This window comes from Prunus dulcis, chromosome 5, assembly GCF_902201215.1.
Source record: "Prunus dulcis chromosome 5, ALMONDv2, whole genome shotgun sequence".
In the NCBI taxonomy this organism is placed as follows: Eukaryota; Viridiplantae; Streptophyta; class Magnoliopsida; order Rosales; family Rosaceae; genus Prunus; species Prunus dulcis.
The window spans coordinates 10,823,731-10,841,591 of record NC_047654.1 but is presented as its reverse complement, the minus strand read 5'-3'; the positions used below and the strand labels follow the sequence as shown (position 1 = coordinate 10,841,591).

The following is a 17,861-nucleotide window of genomic DNA, read 5'->3' as shown; positions in this document are numbered from 1 at the left end:
GCCCAACTGAGCCTCAACCAAAGGTACAAGAAACTCAATCAAGTACTAAGAGATCGCTGCACAAATATTGACTTGAGCGTCAGAGTGTCTTTTGTAGGTACTTCCCCTATTTACATCATGCACTTTCGAAGAAGCAATCTGGAGTACTTTCCAATTAAGGAAACGTCTGGAGTTTAGTAAAAAAAACATGTGGATGCATTTCTTCTTGAAATAAATCATGCTCCAACACCAAAGTTTACAATTTATAGACATGCCGTTATCTTCTTCCTAAGATTTTCCCCAATTTTTTAAACCTTAATAGCATAATATACCCTAACTTGTTGAGTTAGAGGAAGAAGACTGAAGGTGGTTTCCTACAAAAATAAAAATAAAAACTTCACTTAATTTAAGATAACAAAGTGTCTATAAATTGTAAACATTGGAAAACATAATGACCACTTTGGCTAAATTTTTTACTCAATGATCAAACTGAATTTTCATGTAAAATCCAGTGATCAAAAAAAGTATTTAATCCAATAAGATAATTTGTAAAAAGTCACCATCACTGGGATAATTAACAAAAAATTACTTGAAGAGGTAAATTCCTCAAGATATTAACTTTGCTTTGAAAGTAAATTCTTTGGAGTTGAATGTCATGTTGTGAATAAAGTTACAATAAGATCAACTAGTTCAACGGGTTTCTCTTTTCAATATTTGAAGAGGTTCTATTCTAAATTCAAATCTTCAATTTTTATTTAAGTAAAAGAAAATCACATAGAATCTAAAAATTCTCCTTCCACGATGTTTGTATTTTATTAAATGATAAATTTTACATTGATATAATAATGTATCAATAACATGTAAGTACATTATCAACACTCTATCAAATACCATATCGACTAGTCTATTCATCCTTTCATACGTAAAGAAAGGTCATTGTGTGTATAATCTACCTATTTGGACCATAATCAAGTCAAGCTTTTAGTTTGGGCCTCGTGAGAGAAGGTGAGAGAAGATCATCCAGCCTTGTATCAGTATTTGGTGTATAAGCCGACTTGACCAAAGCCCATGGATTAAATTGGATCAAATCCTAAAACAGCAGTGGAAGCTAAAAAGATTAAACAAAAATAAATAAATAAAACAATTAGAAAAAGAAAAAGAACCAAGAAAATTGATCCCACTCTCATTAGATTTCACTTTCAGTCTCTCCATCTCTAATCTCCCATCTCCATTTTCGAAAATCTGGTGTTTTTTTCATAAGCAAACGAAGATTAAACATTCGCACTCAGAAAAAAAGCCAACTGAAAAAACTGGGCAAAAAGCTCCTCCACAAATACAATGCCTGATTCAGTGTGTAAAGTTCTTTAGCGAAGGCCCAGGATAGACACTTTATGCGCGCAACCGCTGGTCACTTAGAAGAAGACGATGCAGTGGTACTTTGTTGCCGCGCTGCTCACCGTCCTCACCAGCTCTCAGGTCTGTGAACCTCAATGATCTACAATTGCTGGTCGTTTTGTTGCTACTTTGCGTTTTACTGTCTTCTGGATCTCTCTTTGCTCTTTAACTACAGTGTTTGGATTTTGAACCCATTTTCAAAATTTGGGAAATTTTTGCTCCAGCTGAGCCCAAATCAATTTAGTCAAAGCTTTTATTTTAATTCTGCCCAAAGTTCTTTTCTTTTTCAGTTTCAGTTTAATTTTTGTTTTATATTTACCTTTCTATTTATGTAATATGTGTGGTTAAGAGTGCCAGTGTGACAATGGCACATTGATTGTAACTGAATGGTAGAAAGAGGCTTTGAACTGTTATTACTTTGTAGCTTTGCATGCTTTTGTTGATTGAAAGAGCTGGTGATGGAACTATATCATCCAGCTATGGCTAATACTTGAGCTGTGAAAAGTACAACTATGCGCCACATTTCTTGAGGCTTTTTAAAGGACAAATCAATATGAAAGGAGATGTTGTGCTCTTCTCAAATTCCAAATATTTGATCATTTAAATAATTTAGAGTAAAAACATGTAAACTTGATACTTGTAAGTTGTATCAAATTTTAAGGATGGATGTACTTGTCTGCAGTTTTGTAGAATTAATGGGTAAAGGAATCAGATGGACCCTCAAAAATTCATAATTTTAATGTTCTATGAAACTGTGTAAAGGGTTTGTGATATAACTGCTGGTTCTGGATCAATTCGTGGTGTCTGAGCTGGCAGACTGCTATAGAACACATTGGGGCAACAAACTAACATTTATCTGCAAGAGAGTGAAATTTCTCTTAGACAAAATTATTAGCTTGTTTCTTTTCAAAATTGAATTGGTTAGTTACAGCTCGAGCAATGATCATTTTTCAGTATGGCAGTTTTAGCATGGATTTCTTTGTGTTGCTAGAGAAAAAAATTTCCTCAGCTTTTGATAGACAATGATAATGATTTTTCCACTTCCCATGATGAGTGAAAACATATAAACATAGTTATTTTCTGGAAGTGGGTTTCATTGCCTTTTGGTATCATAACAATGAGCGCTGTCAACCTAAACTTTTCTAGATGTATTTCCCAATTTTCTCTTAACTTTTCATGTCTGTGAAATACATGGAGTGAGAGAACTGTGGATCCACACTTTTATTTATTTATGTTGTGTTGGCAGAGATTGACAGTATTGGTTTATAAAGTCAGTTCCAAAGAATGATCTATTCTTCAGTCTCCCAGAAATGAATATTCATTCATTCATAATTTTATCTATGTCAGGGAATCTTGACAACCCTTTCTCAAAGCAATGGAAAATATAAGTATGACTATGCAACTGTTCCGTTTCTTGCTGAAGTATTCAAGGTACTTCACTTTGCCCATCTTCATTAATGCATCACTTCTAAAGTCACAATGATTTTCCTCTTTTAGCCATCAAATTAGAGATGGTTATCCACTATATAATGACTTATTTTCTTTCCTCAAATATTTGATCCCTTTTAAGTTGTCCTAATATTCGATCCCTTTTAAGTTGTCCTAATATTCATTGTTCTGTTCTTTAAATTACAGCTAGCAGTATCCAGTTTACTTCTTTGGAGAGAGTGTCGGATATCCCCTTCTGTACGAATGACGACAGATTGGAAGAGTGTGCGCTTATATCCTATTCCTTCAATCATATATCTAATTCATAACAATGTTCAGTTTGCCACTCTTGTTTATGTGGATACTTCCACATATCAGATAATGGGTAATCTGAAGATTGTTACTACTGGCATATTGTTCAGGTGCTTACTTTATTAGTTTTATCGGTGACACAAAATCTGAAGAAAAAAAAAAATCTATGTGGAATTTTACTATGTCCAGTTATATCTTCATTATTAATTGGTCGGTTGATATGTTTTATGTGATGCTTCAGGCTATTCCTGAGAAGAAAGCTGTCTAATCTGCAATGGATAGCAATTGTTTTATTAGCTGTTGGAACAACCACAAGCCAGGTGATAATAAATCAGTATGCATAACATATGTTCTTGCTTTCTATTGGCTGACAAAAAAGCTCTGATTCAGGAATTTCTTGAATGATGCAATTTTATTATGCTCTAGTTATTGATAAAATATCATGTATTAGAAAAAACAATCATTTATTTATTGATTTACTTTTAATCTTATAGGTTAAAGGTTGTGGAGAAGCGTCGTGTGATTCTATGTTCTCAGCACCAATCCAAGGATATATGCTGGGTATCCTATCCGCTTGTATGTCAGCATTAGCAGGTGTTTACACAGAGTTTCTGATGAAGAAGAACAATGATAGCTTGTACTGGCAGAATGTACAATTGTATACGTAGGTATCTTTTCTCCACACCATGCCTTGCTTTCTATGACTAATGTCAACATGCTATTTACTACTTTTACAGTATGACTGGTTACTGTTTCAAAGCTCATCAAGGCATTTTTCAATTTGATTTTATTAGGTTATATATCTTTTCTTAATTTTTTTTTTTATATAGTACAACTAAGAATGTAGTCCTATTTATGCTCTTTTTAGGACATGGAAAATGTAGCATAATTTTTTAATTCATTACAGTGTCTTGTCTTGTGATAGTTCAGCAGATAAAATTTTCTTTGTTTGAGATGTTTGTATGAGTTTTATTTAGTGCCCTAGCACGATTAACTGTCTGTTTTCTAACAATCCCACTATGTTGGTGTAATGGCAATCCCTTACAGGTTTGGTGTGATTTTCAACATAGCACGGCTTCTCTTCGATGATTTCAGGGGTGGATTTGAGAATGGACCTTGGTGGCAACGCCTTTTCAATGGATATAATCTTACAACTTGGTTGGTAGTGTTAAATCTTGGATCTACTGGCTTACTTGTTTCATGGTTGATGAAGTATGCTGACAATATTGTGAAGGTAATTATTTGAACTTCGGACTTATATACATGGTTCTCTTGTAATAGGTATTATTGTTATTATCATTTATTTCAAAAATTCATTTTAGTGGTAAGCGATCTCTGTGGTAAGGTGAAATAGAGGGTTTAGCATCAATTTAGTCGTTCCTTTTTCCCGTGTTCATTCTTTGCTTTCAAATCCAGTACTACCGACTGCAGGCCTGACTTTGTTTTTGGTCCTTTTAACTTCCTCTGTTCATTATTTTACTTCTTGCAGGTGTATTCCACCTCAATGGCAATGCTGCTGACAATGGTTTTATCTGTGTACCTTTTCACTTTCAAGCCCACATTACAGGTATGTTTCCATGCACTTGTGATCTCTCTCTCTCTCTCTCTCTCTCTCTCTCTGGAGATCATATATTAGATTATTAATAAACTTCATTCTCTTTCCTTCTGTCGTTGCAGCTTTTCTTGGGTATTATTATCTGTATGATGTCACTACACATGTATTTTGCCCCTCCGAACATGCTGATAGACTTACCATTACCTGTAAAAGCAACCACTGAGAGTCTGAAAGAAGTTTCTGTTGAACGAAAATCAGATTCATGATGCTTCTCTTCTTCAAGTAAACAAATACCTTTGGAAGTTGCATCTAATTGCACAAACTGGAATGTAGTACAGTTGGTTGATACAATAGCATGCTTTGAGAAGTTCTATAGCTTGAATCAAACACGTCCTTTATGTGCCTGGATTGGGAAAGAGAGCAATTAAACCTAGCTGGGATTACTGTCTTGAAGGTGGACGGAGGGCGATTCAATCATTTACTTGAACAGATTGACTGGTTTGGTTAGGTGCATAAGTTCTTCATTTCTGTATGTGGCTATGCCTGTTCAAAGTCTATATGGACTTGCGACTTCTTGAAACAATATCATGATTTTTTTTCTTTTAGTATTCAAATTCTTCATTTTAATGAGGTTCTTATCCTGATTAAGGCAATTGCTATTGGTAATGGGACTAAGATCCACTACATTATAGATGCATATATTAGTGTGCATACTTGTGGTGTATGCATATAAATACGTATACATGCGCTTGTATTCCGTATTCGCTATTCAGCATACACTGCCAGTATAGATTTGAAATACCAGATTGGTGTGGTTTTTATTATCTTTTAAGCAGGGTTAGTTTTGAAAGTTACATGTCAGTATGAATTGTGACTGGAAGAAATGTTTCCCTATCGGATTCTGATGTCTTGAGACCACTTTCTGCTTCTAGAGTTGTAGAAAGCTCTGGATACCTAATTTGGTCCAAGTTGGACGGATATGATAGAAAATACGCGTTACTTGGATAAGACTACTGTCAGCATTATGTGAGTTTTGGGGTGGTATCTGAAACTGTGGGCCAGTTTATATCTGCACACTGGTGGGGTTAGGAAAGCGAGCAGCCATAGGCAATGCAAAGGCCACCTTGCCCTGTTGAGTCATGACGCAGTGAGAGTGAAATTACTTGGATCTTTTTCCGTCTAAACAAACACTCTCGTCCATGAAATTTAAACTTTCCTATACGACATAGAGACTAAATGCGGCTAGACCAAATTGACATTTACATACTTGACCCTTGTTACCGAAATTTCCTAGGATAAACTGAGGAACCCTACTTGATCAACCACATCGTTATAGTTTAATAGAAGTAGTTCTCTCTCTACTTATTAGAATAAGTCTTTTAAGTTCGAATTTCTCATCCTTCGTATCAATTGAAAAAATCACGTCATTATATTGCTTGGCCAAGTAAAAATCTAAGGTCCATGTTTTGCCAACACCACTAAGTGTGAACGTTAAGACTTTTCTTACAACCCTACAACTTTGAGCTCAAGACCTTTCGTACAACATTGTGCCAATAGTGAATGGAGCTAACACCTCCCTTACGGCAGTGAACAGCAAACTGGGTATGTACACAGTCAGGAAAATTGAAGTATCAAGTTGGACATTATTTCCGCACATTGGCATTGAATGTTTGAAAGATCTAGAAAAATGGGTGGTGGATGTTTCAGTTGGAACGCAATTATAGAATCCTAATCATTCTATCTTTGTGCATTTATTTGGAGATAGGTAAGTTTCGCTGTAAGTACGTAACTTGTGGATTTGAATTGTGACTCTCAAAACCCTCAAGCTTGCCCTGGTAAAAGAGCCATCACCATCCACAAAATGTTTCACTTTCAAGTCATTAGATGTTCTCTCACTCTTTCTCGTCTTCAAGCACACACTCGAATAATCTTGCTCTCTCTCTCTCTCTTGCTCTCTAGGATGCCTATAAAAGGCCAACTTTGCAACACTAAATAGCAAGCTAGCAACTTTGCATGAGTTTTTTATTTGCTAAGTAGATTTGAGAAAATAAAATCAGTGAGAAGATGAGTACTGGAACTGGCCTTAGCAACCATGCCTTCGCTATGCCCGGGCTCGGAGGACATGATCAAACCAGTAAGAACAACACCACCTGTCAGTTCCAGATGCCTCTGCACTACCCGAGGTACCAGAAGCGCGACTACGAGACCATGCAGGAGTGGAAACTGGACTGCCTTCTGAAACAGTATGGCCTGCCAGTCATTGGAGATGTCAACCAAAAGAGGAAGTTTGCCATTGGGGCCTTCCTTTGGCCTTCCCAGTATGAATGAGAAACAATAGTATAATAGCTTTGGTATCGTATCCTATATAATATTACTTATGACTAGCAGTATCCTTAAGTACTGTATGTGTTTTCTGTAATATATTAATCTGTCCTTTTGTATTTAATGTAATCAAATAAGGTTTGCAACTTAAATGTGTTATGTTTGCTGCAATTACTTGATCAGACTATAACAGCTTCACCATTTCATGCCTTCAAGTTCAACTCACACAAATTCCCTGTCTTAATGAAGCAGTTGTTTATGCTTAAGTTGAAATGGTCTTACCAACATGGTGTTTCTCACTATTCGTTGGAAAATGTCATAAATTCGAATCATACCTCCCTAAAAAAAAAAGTTGAGAAGGTCTCAACAAAATTTTACGAGTTCTCTTCTGGTGAAATTAATGACTAAGCCTCAGATAAGCCATAAAGAAGACACACACATGGGTGTGTATATAATAAGGCAATGTTTATTTCTCTCACCTGAATTCAGTAGTTGCAAGTTTGATTGATTTTTCCGTTTTATGAAAAATTTACTGGGTTATGAAAAAAAATTACAGTTTTAATCCACATAATATAACTTGATGGCTATTAACATCAGTTTGATCCACGCTTACATTACATTTAAAATGGATATAAATTTGTACCAAAAAAAAAACAAAAAATTGGGATAATGGGTTGCTTTACAAATATATATATATATATATATATATATATATATATATAGAAATTAAAAATCAGATAAAGGATGCCATCACAGGTAGTGGTTTTATAGTTTCTTCATAGTAGGTTTTCTCAATAAATATGAAAACAACACATAACCTCTCATCCACGGCACACATATTCTGACACAAATTACAAAACAGGAGATAAAATTTGTCTTTATTGATGCAGGTGCAGCCATCTTCCTCTGCAATATTAGATCAATAATAGCCTTTTATATCATTTCATTGTTACTAGAATGTTCCTAGCCTGCTGCCTACAACTCAGTTCATCCGATTATTACAGGGATGAATCTAATCCAGAATAGGAACCATAAAAGAAAATACCAATTAAACCGATCACAAGAATACCCGCTACAGTACCTATTATCCAAAGAGGAATCCTTCCAGTAGTATTTAATGGTTCTTTGCCTTGATCATTTTAGTTTCCTAGCAACGACAACGATAGATGATGATAGACCATAGCGCGCGCTTATCTTCGGTTTGCTGTGATTGAATCTGAGAAAGAGATGGCAGAAGTAATATGAGCTGCAAGAAACAAGAGGTTGGTTTTGGCTTGCAATGCAGTGCATTAATGTGCATGATTGAAATATTACGTTTGAAATGAAGGCAGATGGATGACATGGATGTGTTGTGATTTTAGTTGCCGTTGAGCTTCATTTATGGTTGGATGGATGAGAGATTAATTAGATGTTTATCTCCCAGATGATGCATAACTATGACAGGTTCACAATTATATTAATTCATCAAAAATAAAATAAAACTAATTTTGGTGTTCTTATGATTAAGCAACATACCCACACTTGATCATCATTGAATGGTTGTGTGAGGACTCTTTCCAGGTCTAGTAGCATAGAGATAGAGGACCAACTTGGCAAAGGTCAAGAGTTTAATTTGACAGGGAGATTGCCTTTTAGGGTGTTTGAAGTCAAAATTGAATTCCATTATATCCAGCAATACAGATCAGCCACTAGGTCAGATTTTTTTTTTAGCATTATATAGTGATGAGCTTCAATTGAGGGATCTCTCAAATATTTGTAAGCCATCACACATTGTTTTTTAATGATTCGAACTGTCTAATTTTTAGATATTCCCTCAAAGATCATCTCTACAAAAAATCTCATGAATCCGAAACCACTTGTAAATAAACAAATTTACAGATGTGATGCAGTTTGTAAAAAAACAGTTTACAGCACAGTCATTTTCCATGGCCCTTTTTCTCTCTTAACATCACCAAGGAGTTTTAAAAGCAAAAGCATGCATTGTTTAGCATTTGCTGGTAGTTTGAGCAGACTCTACTTTTAAGATTGAAATTAGAACCATTGCATCTTTTACAATGAAAAGGTTTCACAAACTGTTGAACGGAAAATTTTCACAAAAGCAATTAGCCAAGGATTTGACTTGGGTTAGAATTGAATTTGTTTTGTCCCTGCAATCTTATCAAGAAAAACATCTAAAAATAAAATAGATGTATTTCAGTGGTTTTGAAACACCAAGAGATAAGTATCTCGGTTGAGAAGTGGTCATCAGCTTGAATTCAAACTCATCATAAGATACCCTCTAGAAGAGGCATGACACGAGAGGAGCAAGAAAACTGAGGAGGAGAACGGCAGGAGGACAGAAAAAGAGCAGAAAGGAGAACAATCAGAGCAAGAAGAAAAATTAGCAAGCAGACTTGAGAAAGGAAAGAGCCATTTCAAGGTAAAAAGATTAGTTTCATGGCACAATTTTCTGATTTTTCTTTTGCTCAAGATTTCTGGTTCCATTCAACTCAAGGGTTCCTGGCCATGATGATTTCTATCATCATAAAAAGGGTCAGTAATCTCTCTAAGGGACAACTCCGCTCAAGTAATTCCGAGGATACGATCCGCACCCAGCAGTTTGTTTGGTCAATCCACAGAAATTCTTGGCTATGATGATTGAAATCATCATAACCAAGGTTAAGAATCTCTCCGAGGCTTGGCTCCGCTCAAAGAACTCCAGCAGTGTTTTCAGGTTTGCCTTCCATGATGATTTCAATCATCATGTTTTATGGCATAGTCTATTCCATCATGCACCACCAAATAAGCTCTTCCAGGAGCAAAGAATCTCTCAAATCATGGATGTAGAGATGAACCCACCATGGGATCAAAATCAAAAGAGCAAAGGCTTGTAATTACAAGTCCCTGTGTAAAATTTCTGCATGAAGCATCCGAAACCAAAAGGGGCGCATGGAAATTGAATTGCCTCCTCATGAGTGTTTGCTGCCTGCAAGCCAACGAAAAAAAGCCAACAGAGGAAGAATAGGAGCAAAAGAAAAAGTGGTTCTGTGTGTTGGGTTCTGTTAGTAAAAGACAAAACAAGGGGGATAAAAAGGTAATGAAATAAAAAAAAGGGGGCTGTATCGCACAGCCCCTCCTCCCTCTCTTGAATATTTCTTTGGTTTATTATGACTGGGAAAAAGAAAAGGACATGGACAATGGTACATCAACAGCAAACAAAAAAAAAAGGGGAGCTGGCAAGGCATGTACCACAAGTTCTCTCTTGGGTTTCTGAAGCAAAATGACAGGTGGTTTCCTCCACCAAACTCCAAAGCCTTCAAGCTGGCAGCACAGTCTCTTCATGCAAAAGAGAAGACAAGAGGTCAGAAGCATGGAAACAGACAAAAGAAAAAAATCAAAGGAAAAGAGGAGTTCAAGGGGGGGAATTACCACGTGAAAGGCAAGAGGATTTCTTGAGTTATTGACCTTGGGAAAGTTACAGCACACAAAGGACAATAAGAGAGTTTGTCTCTTTTGGTTCCAAGTCAGCCCAGAAGCATCCAATTAATTGGAGGGTCTTCTATTGCTACCGCTATTGCTGTCCATGCAGACAAAAGTCCTAGTTAATTCAATCAATAAATAAAATAACAGAGAAGAACTAAGGAATGGCATGTGGGTTACCACGTGAAATCCGCTTCCGTTTGATGGTGCAACAGGTGGCTTGAGCAAAGTTATGTGCTGGTCTGGAGAAGCAAACGAAGAATAATGTTAAGACTTTCGTTTTGTGGCTGTTTGCTGGTGCACTACATGTTTTTTTTTTTTTTTTTTTTATATATAAGGAAGACAACCCAATCCTATGTGGACAAGAAGTTTGCTTCACTGGATGATCCAGCAGTTCCAAATCAATAAGGAGTTTAATCCATACTTCACCTGGAGAAGGATTTCTATCCTTTGGGTGTCTTAATCAAATTGAAAGACACCTGTTAATGGCACCAATACGTGAGGGATCCAGCTGGAGCAAAGCAAGGCCTTTGGTTTACTATGTTCTGCCAAGTGCTTATCTCCTCTAATAAGTCGTATGCAAGAGACCGGAGAAGAAAGAATTGGCAAGTTTGACAAAAGCTGACGAACCCAAGGCTGCCAGCTGCATCAATCTGAACACACGAAGTTTGAGTCCAGACTCATGCGAACCAATCCAAAGGAAGTGCAGATTTCTCTGAGTTCATCCCCCACAGTTCAAGCTATCAAGCTTCTAAATAGGAAGGAGCTGAACTATGAAAAAAAAAAGATAAATCAAGGAGATACAATACTTTTCTTTTGCTTCATGGAGAAGCAAAAGGCCCCATGCCAATGACAAACGGAAGGGAAAATCAAGCCACAAGAGTAGCTGGCTTGTACCGATGTCAAGAAGTCAAAGATGACAGAAAAATAGTCAGAGGCGTGATTGTTTGAGAGGGCCCATTCTTTGTGAATGTCCACTAAGCTCAGCAATATGCTTTACAATATAAAACAAGCATTGAGCTTCACACAGATAGAAGACAAGGTGAAGGTTTGAAACCAAGGCCTTTTCAAGTCCCTCACATCACTTTTGGTGACTGCAACAAATGAAAACAAAGTGTCCAGGCACTTGCACTCCTTTGTATTCCAAGGGACGAAGACGTGAGTTCACTACTTGCAGTGCCAAGCTATGCAAGTAAAAGCACAAAAGCGTCAGCAAAGGTTCACGAGAACTAAATCAATTGGCGGTCAAGAAGGCTCAATAAAATGCTTACGGCATTCGAGTCTTCTGCCTCAATTCTCAAATGCAGGATGGCTACCAAACATGCTCACAAAATCTCAACAAGAAATATGGGAATCAAATCACTATGGCAAAGAAGCTATTCATAAAGGAGTGTCAAGCGACTCAACCATACTGTGTCGAAGACTCCATTCCAAATAAATGATTGATCGTGCTACGAGCATTAAGCTCACTCTCAAAAGATACCAAAGGAGCATCAATATGGATTAACAGGCTTATCAACCACAATAGCCCATTAATCTCAAATCCTCCAAATCATGCATGGATACAAATGCAAATGTCAATTGTAGAGAATTAGTGGGTTCATCAAAAATGCCCATTATTTTTCTTGGACATTGGAAAAAGGAAAAAGGGTACAAAACCATCCAATTCCCCATGGGTCATCTACCCATGCAAATTTCAATGAGATTAAATCTCTCAAATTCAAGTTCTCAATTAGTGGGCTACACTTACCCATTAATTTTCAATTTTTCTCATGGGTCATTTACCCATGAAAATTTCAATGAGATTAAATTCAAATCTCTTAAACACAAACTCTCAATTAGTGGGCCACACTTACCCATTAATTTTCAATTTTTCCCATAGGTCATCTACCTATGGAAACCTCCAAATTGTCCCAAAGACACATTCTCAATTAATGGGCCACACTTACCCATTAATTTCCAAATCAATTTGGAACTACGTCGGTTTGATCCCGTCAAGGGTACGTAGGCAGTCTAACATCCCAATAGACGCAACCGCAATCAAGTATAAATCTCTGGTTTATCTTAACCAGATTTCGCCAAAACACTTTCCCAAGTGCAATTGTCAATTTTTTTAGGGAAAATTAATGGGATAATCAAAATTACTCACTATTTTTCTTGGACATTGACAACCAGAAAAGTGGTACAAAACCATGCAATGTTTCATGGGTCATCTACCCATACAAATTTCATTGAGATTAATTCTAAATCTCTCAAACAGAAATTCTCAATTAGTGGGCCACACTTACCCGTTAATTTTCAAATTCCGAACTACGTTGGTTTGATCCCTTTGAAAGGGAACGTAGGCAATCTAGAGATTCAATCTAGATGCAACCATCCCAAATGCAATCCCATATCGAATCCCTGGTTTATTCAGCTAAATTCACTCAAACACTTCTCAATACAATTCAAATCAAATTTCCCTCGCAATGGGTCATTTATTCATTGCGATTCTTTGAACTACGAGTGGCTTGATTCCCGCAAAGGATACGTAGGCATCCTGAGGTTGGACTTGGGAGCAGCTGCAAAATCAAACACACACGTTCTGTTTCTTTATGATGGAATCAAAGGGTGTTCCCTTGAAGCAAGGGATTGTAATTAAGAGACTTGCGTCTCGAATGGGTCGAACCTAAAATAATAAAACCCCATTATTTAATTAGTGGTGGTGAAATTATATTAGGAGGATCACCATTTTCCTTCAACATAATTTTTGGCACGCCCAGTGGGACCCATTTACCTTTTCATCTCCAATCATAAAGTGACTAATGTTTTTACTTTTGTGTATGCCACAGGTTAACATAACCATATTCGATGGCCCCACAAGTTACAATTTTCTTCCACAAAATCGAAGCTACCTGGAATGCGTGCACCAAACGAGTGGGGTTCAAAAAGACTTTCATTGTTGGTGAGAGCCTCATCAAGTGCGCCGTTCCGAACCCCATTCAGAGGGTCAAGCCTCAGGTCACTCCTAAGGTTGTCAAGACCCAATTGAAGAAAACACCTTCCAAGAACGCTCTCCGAAATGCAAGAAAGAGGGCTGCGCGTGCTTTAAGAAAGAAAGAAGTAAAGAGGGAGTCTATTGAGGCAGTTTTGGCCGAGCTTTCGGGGACAAGCCCATTTGTGACTGAAGGCAGGAACACCTCGAGCACCCTGGCTGTGCCGACCCCCAAGAGAACAAATACTTCCCGAATTGTCCAAATCATGATTGGATCAATTCCAGTCAACCTATATCCTACAGATTCTGTTATGGTGACTTCCACCAACGAATCTAGAGATGAAGGTCAAAAGGACAACTTCGTGAAGAACGTTGAGGTCCAAGAGGCCGAACCTCCATCAAGCCTTAGAGCCCATGTTGTGGAATCCACATTACAAGAGGTTTACCCATGTTCTCCTAAGGGTAAAAGCAGAGTCATCGTCATGAAAAAGAAGGTGGTGAACATACCTCATCCACAAAGGAAACGCGTGGAAAAGGTGAAGATAACTGATGTTTCAAGGGATCAAATTCCCGTATCACAAGGGGGAGTCCCAAAACCTCAAGATCAGTCGAGGACCTACGTGGGTCCATTGACTCGTTCTAAATCCCGAAACATGGTTGGGACAATTATTCCCGAGTTATCCAGTCTAAGCTCAACCTTGGATGATTATTTGCAATGGAATCCTCTCTATGATGATCCTGTATTTCAAACTCAAGAGAATGATTGTATATCATCCCAAGGGGCCAAACTTCATGAGGGAGTGGAAAGCATGCAAGTCATGATGACTGGTACTTCTAATACTGAGGACCAGTTACCTTTAATCCAAGAAATGATGCAAGACATGCGAAGGGAAATGCAGCAGAAGTTGGCAGAAAAAGACGCGGAAATAGCGTTATTATCCGCTCGGCTGAAAGGAAAAAACATCATAGATGAGCAAGACATGGGCAAAACAAATGAATCGACCGCCCAAGAACAACAAACAAAAGAGGAAAAAGCAGAAAGCTCTACAAGCACAATTTCCCCAAATGACATAAAGGTGTTAATTGCTGAAGGAATTCGTGAGTTCCAATTGTCTATAGCAGCTCCTGTTCAAGGGTATCGAAAACCTTTCCCTTCTCACTATGACGCCATACCATTCCCGAAGGGTTATCAACGACCTATATTTGATAAATTTGACGGCATAAGTAGCTCACCCCATGAACATTTGGCACATTTTTACTCAGCATGTGGCGAGACATCTCAGTCAGACGCTCTTCTGGTGAGTCAATTTGTCCAATCCCTAAAAGGGTCAGCTTTCACTTGGTATACACAATTGCCGCCAGGTTCTATTCTGACATGGGATGACATGCAAAAAGCATTTTTGGCACAGTTTGTCAGTTCAAAGAAGAAGGTCTCGATCATGGACCTAGCTCAAACTACCCAAAAGCCAGGGGAAAGTGCTAATGACTTTATAATGAGATGGAGGAGTCTCAATCTTCAATGCCCGGAGAAAATTACTGAGCTATCAGCAGTGCAAATGTGCTACAACAACCTCATGCCAGACATTGCGACTTTTGTCGCCACTGCTGAACCCCAATCATTTGACACTTTGGTGTCAAAGGCGAGCAATGTTGAAAGACAAATTGCTCGCCAAAAGTCCGCGTCCCAAAAAATTCAATTTGGGGAAAAGAAAAATGACAAGAAGTCCATGAAAGGAGAGTCATTGGCCACTTTCGTCAAAACTGAAAAGAAAAATGACAAAGGCCAAAACAAGGACCCACCTAAAAGGCTCACTCTTAAAGAACGCAAAGAGGTCAAATATTCTTTTGATGATGATGAGGTAGAAGAAATCTTCGACCAACTTCTGGCCTCCAATGCTATTGCTCTGCCAGAATCAAAACGTCCTGCTGAGGCCAACAAGACAAATGACCCTAGGTATTGTCGATATCATCGCCTTGTCAGTCATACGGTCAAGGATTGTTATATCCTGAAGGACAAAATCCAAGAGCTCCTCAACAATGGCGGCTTGGAGATAGACTCCTCTTCCCGACATCATTCAGCTACGGCAAATATGATAGAAGAAAAGCTCACACCCATCACTGCATTACTAGATGGAGCGAAAATTGCAGGTATTAACACCGACAATCGGGGTACAATCATACATGCTTGTCCGAAGGCACCATGGTCTAATGATCTTCATATTCCTACTCTTCATGAGCTCATGGCTGCACCCAGTCTAGAAATATGGGAAGATTCTTCAACCGACGAATTTGCTGAGGGGTGGACGACATTTGTTAAAAGGGCCAAGCACATGGCTAAATATCTCCCACCCAATCACAGATTTACGACTCGTCCGGGTGTCAAGATTCGAGGCATGCCACCCTTGAAAAATAAGAGGAGGAAGAAGAGAGTACAAAAGAAAGTTCAAATCACCCAAGAAGATGAATATGAGCAACCCGCAAGGGTCCCTGTCACACTCACTGAGTTTTTGCCAGTCGAGTTTTTCCCGAGTGAATCTGAAGTGGAGGAAGAAATCATTCAATGCAACATGGTTTCTTTGGAGGAATATGAGGTCAACACAGAAGTTGATGAGATTAATCTCCGCTCCGGTCGAAGCATCCCATCTGCTGATAAAGCACAACAAAATGAGGAAGTTGATCCCTCTAAAATCGAGAAGAAGCCAAAGGTGAAAGAGATTAAGGTCTTCTTGTTAGAAAAAACTGTTGCAGGGGAAGTTCCACCTTCCTCTCCAAAAGCAAAGGATTCTAAGCCCGATACTAGTAAAGCAAAGGAGCCATCACAATCACATATAGTTAAGTACGATATTCTAGCTCATCTTAAGCGCATCCCCGCTCCTCTAAGTGTCTATGACGCTTTACAAATGTCGAGGGAACTTAGGGAGGCACTTGTAATGGCTTTAATGAACCCAGATTTGTATAAGTCATGTTTCAAATCAGCAGATGTCCACACAACTGAAACCTCGAAGTTTTGTGCATCATGTCTGGCAGCAATTACCTTTGGTGAAGATGACTTTTTACTTGGGTCCAAATTCCATAATCGACCTTTGTATGTCACTGGCGAAGTTGGAGGCACAACCATTAATCGAATCTTGTTAGATTGTGGTTCGGCCGTGAATATTATCCCATTAAAGACGCTCTATGCTATAGGGATGAGTGCCCGACAGTTGTCTCCCTCTATGCTGACTATTCAAGGGTTCAATCAACTTGGGCAAAAGGCCGTGGGCTCTATCGCATTGCAAATGGAAATAGGAGACTTATATTCAGACGCCCTATTCCATGTGATCGAGGCTGATACTTCATACAACATCCTGCTAGGACGTCCATGGCTCCATACATATGGCGTAGTCCCTTCTACACTTCACCAGTGCTTTAAATACTTGGTGGATGGGGAAGTCAAGAGTGTTTCAGCTGACAGGGACCCGTTCAAAGGTGAAGAGGTAAATTACTCTGATGCGAAGTTTTACAGCTCGCTTGGTCTCTCATTTACACAGCCATCAAAGGTTGATAAGGAGAAAAGAGCGACTGTTGAGACAGGAAAAGCCCAAAATGTAGAAGTATCCAAACCTTCAAAAGTAATCCGAGTGAAGCTAAAACCCCGTGGTGCGTCATCATCAAAAGTGGGAGAAGTCCCGACTGCAAAGGCTCCCAAGCCAAAGATAATTGTCAAGACTTCAAAAAAGGAGCCTAGTGAAAAGGAAACAAGCTCCTCGAAACAAACAATGGAGTCACTGATGATGGCAAGCTACATTCGTCCTCTTCGTAAGATCAATCAGTCTATCCCAGGGGACGATTTGGTCATTTCGACTACTTTTGGCAAAAACAAGGGCCTGAGTAAACGTATAGTTTTTCACAAAAAAGAATCATTGCCAGAAACAACATTTACTCCATTAAAGATAAAACTTACAGGCCGTAAAACAAAGAAAAGCAATGCTGGCCTCACAGTTCAAAATGAGAGTGGTGTGCTCAAAGTGTTTCTTCGAAGGCCACATCTGGAAGTTTCCGAGTCCGAGATACTCACTAATATGGAACAAGCTATGTTTAGAGAAGATGAGGTGAATATAAGGCCGCTCCGCGTCTCTGTGTTCAAACTCTTAGGAAGCAGACAGCCATCCCGCATCTCAGTCTTTCACCGCTTGGAAAACCCTTCCAATTCTCAACAAGGGAAAGTCCATAATAAAAGGAAATGGAAGGTTAAGAGTCAAGAGAAAGCCGTGATCGAAAAGTTCAAAAGGGTGAAAATAAAGGATGACCTTGTCCAAGTCAATTGCACCTCTTTCAAAGAAGCAGTGGACCAAGATGATGATCCTCAAGATATCGAGGGATTCATTGACATAGTCCAACCAGCTCCACCCCAAATGGAGGATGGTGGTCAAGCCACAATTGATGATCTGCAAGACA

General features: G+C 38.5%; 1 protein-coding gene and 1 long non-coding RNA gene across 4 annotated transcripts; one reads left to right on the top strand and one right to left on the bottom strand.

Annotated features, from left to right (window-relative positions):
• The first annotated feature begins 1,110 nt into the window (after window positions 1–1,110).
• LOC117628843 (CMP-sialic acid transporter 1) lies at window positions 1,111–5,335 on the top strand. 2 transcript variants are annotated; one of them, XM_034361377.1, is made up of 8 exons: window positions 1,113–1,455; window positions 2,722–2,805; window positions 3,010–3,224; window positions 3,356–3,434; window positions 3,609–3,778; window positions 4,162–4,348; window positions 4,604–4,681; window positions 4,792–5,335. In XM_034361377.1, the coding sequence occupies exons 1-8, from the start codon at window positions 1,405–1,407 to the stop codon at window positions 4,933–4,935; spliced, it is 1,008 nt and encodes a 335-aa protein (XP_034217268.1). In that variant the 5' UTR covers window positions 1,113–1,404; the 3' UTR covers window positions 4,936–5,335. The 2 variants fall into 2 exon arrangements, with proteins under 2 accessions (XP_034217270.1, XP_034217268.1); XM_034361379.1 differs by lacking the exon at window positions 2,722–2,805 and having other exon boundaries at window positions 1,111–1,455; window positions 4,792–5,290.
• A 4,133-nt stretch (window positions 5,336–9,468) lies between these two features.
• Window positions 9,469–10,989, bottom strand: LOC117628378. Of its 2 annotated transcripts, XR_004585947.1 has the most exons (5): window positions 10,880–10,989; window positions 10,631–10,692; window positions 10,400–10,547; window positions 10,220–10,304; window positions 9,469–9,956 (listed from the first exon to the last, which is right to left on the bottom strand). It is a non-coding gene; the product is annotated as an uncharacterized LOC117628378 (long non-coding RNA). The 2 variants fall into 2 exon arrangements; XR_004585946.1 differs by lacking the exon at window positions 9,469–9,956 and having other exon boundaries at window positions 10,049–10,304.
• Window positions 10,990–17,861: the final 6,872 nt, after the last annotated feature.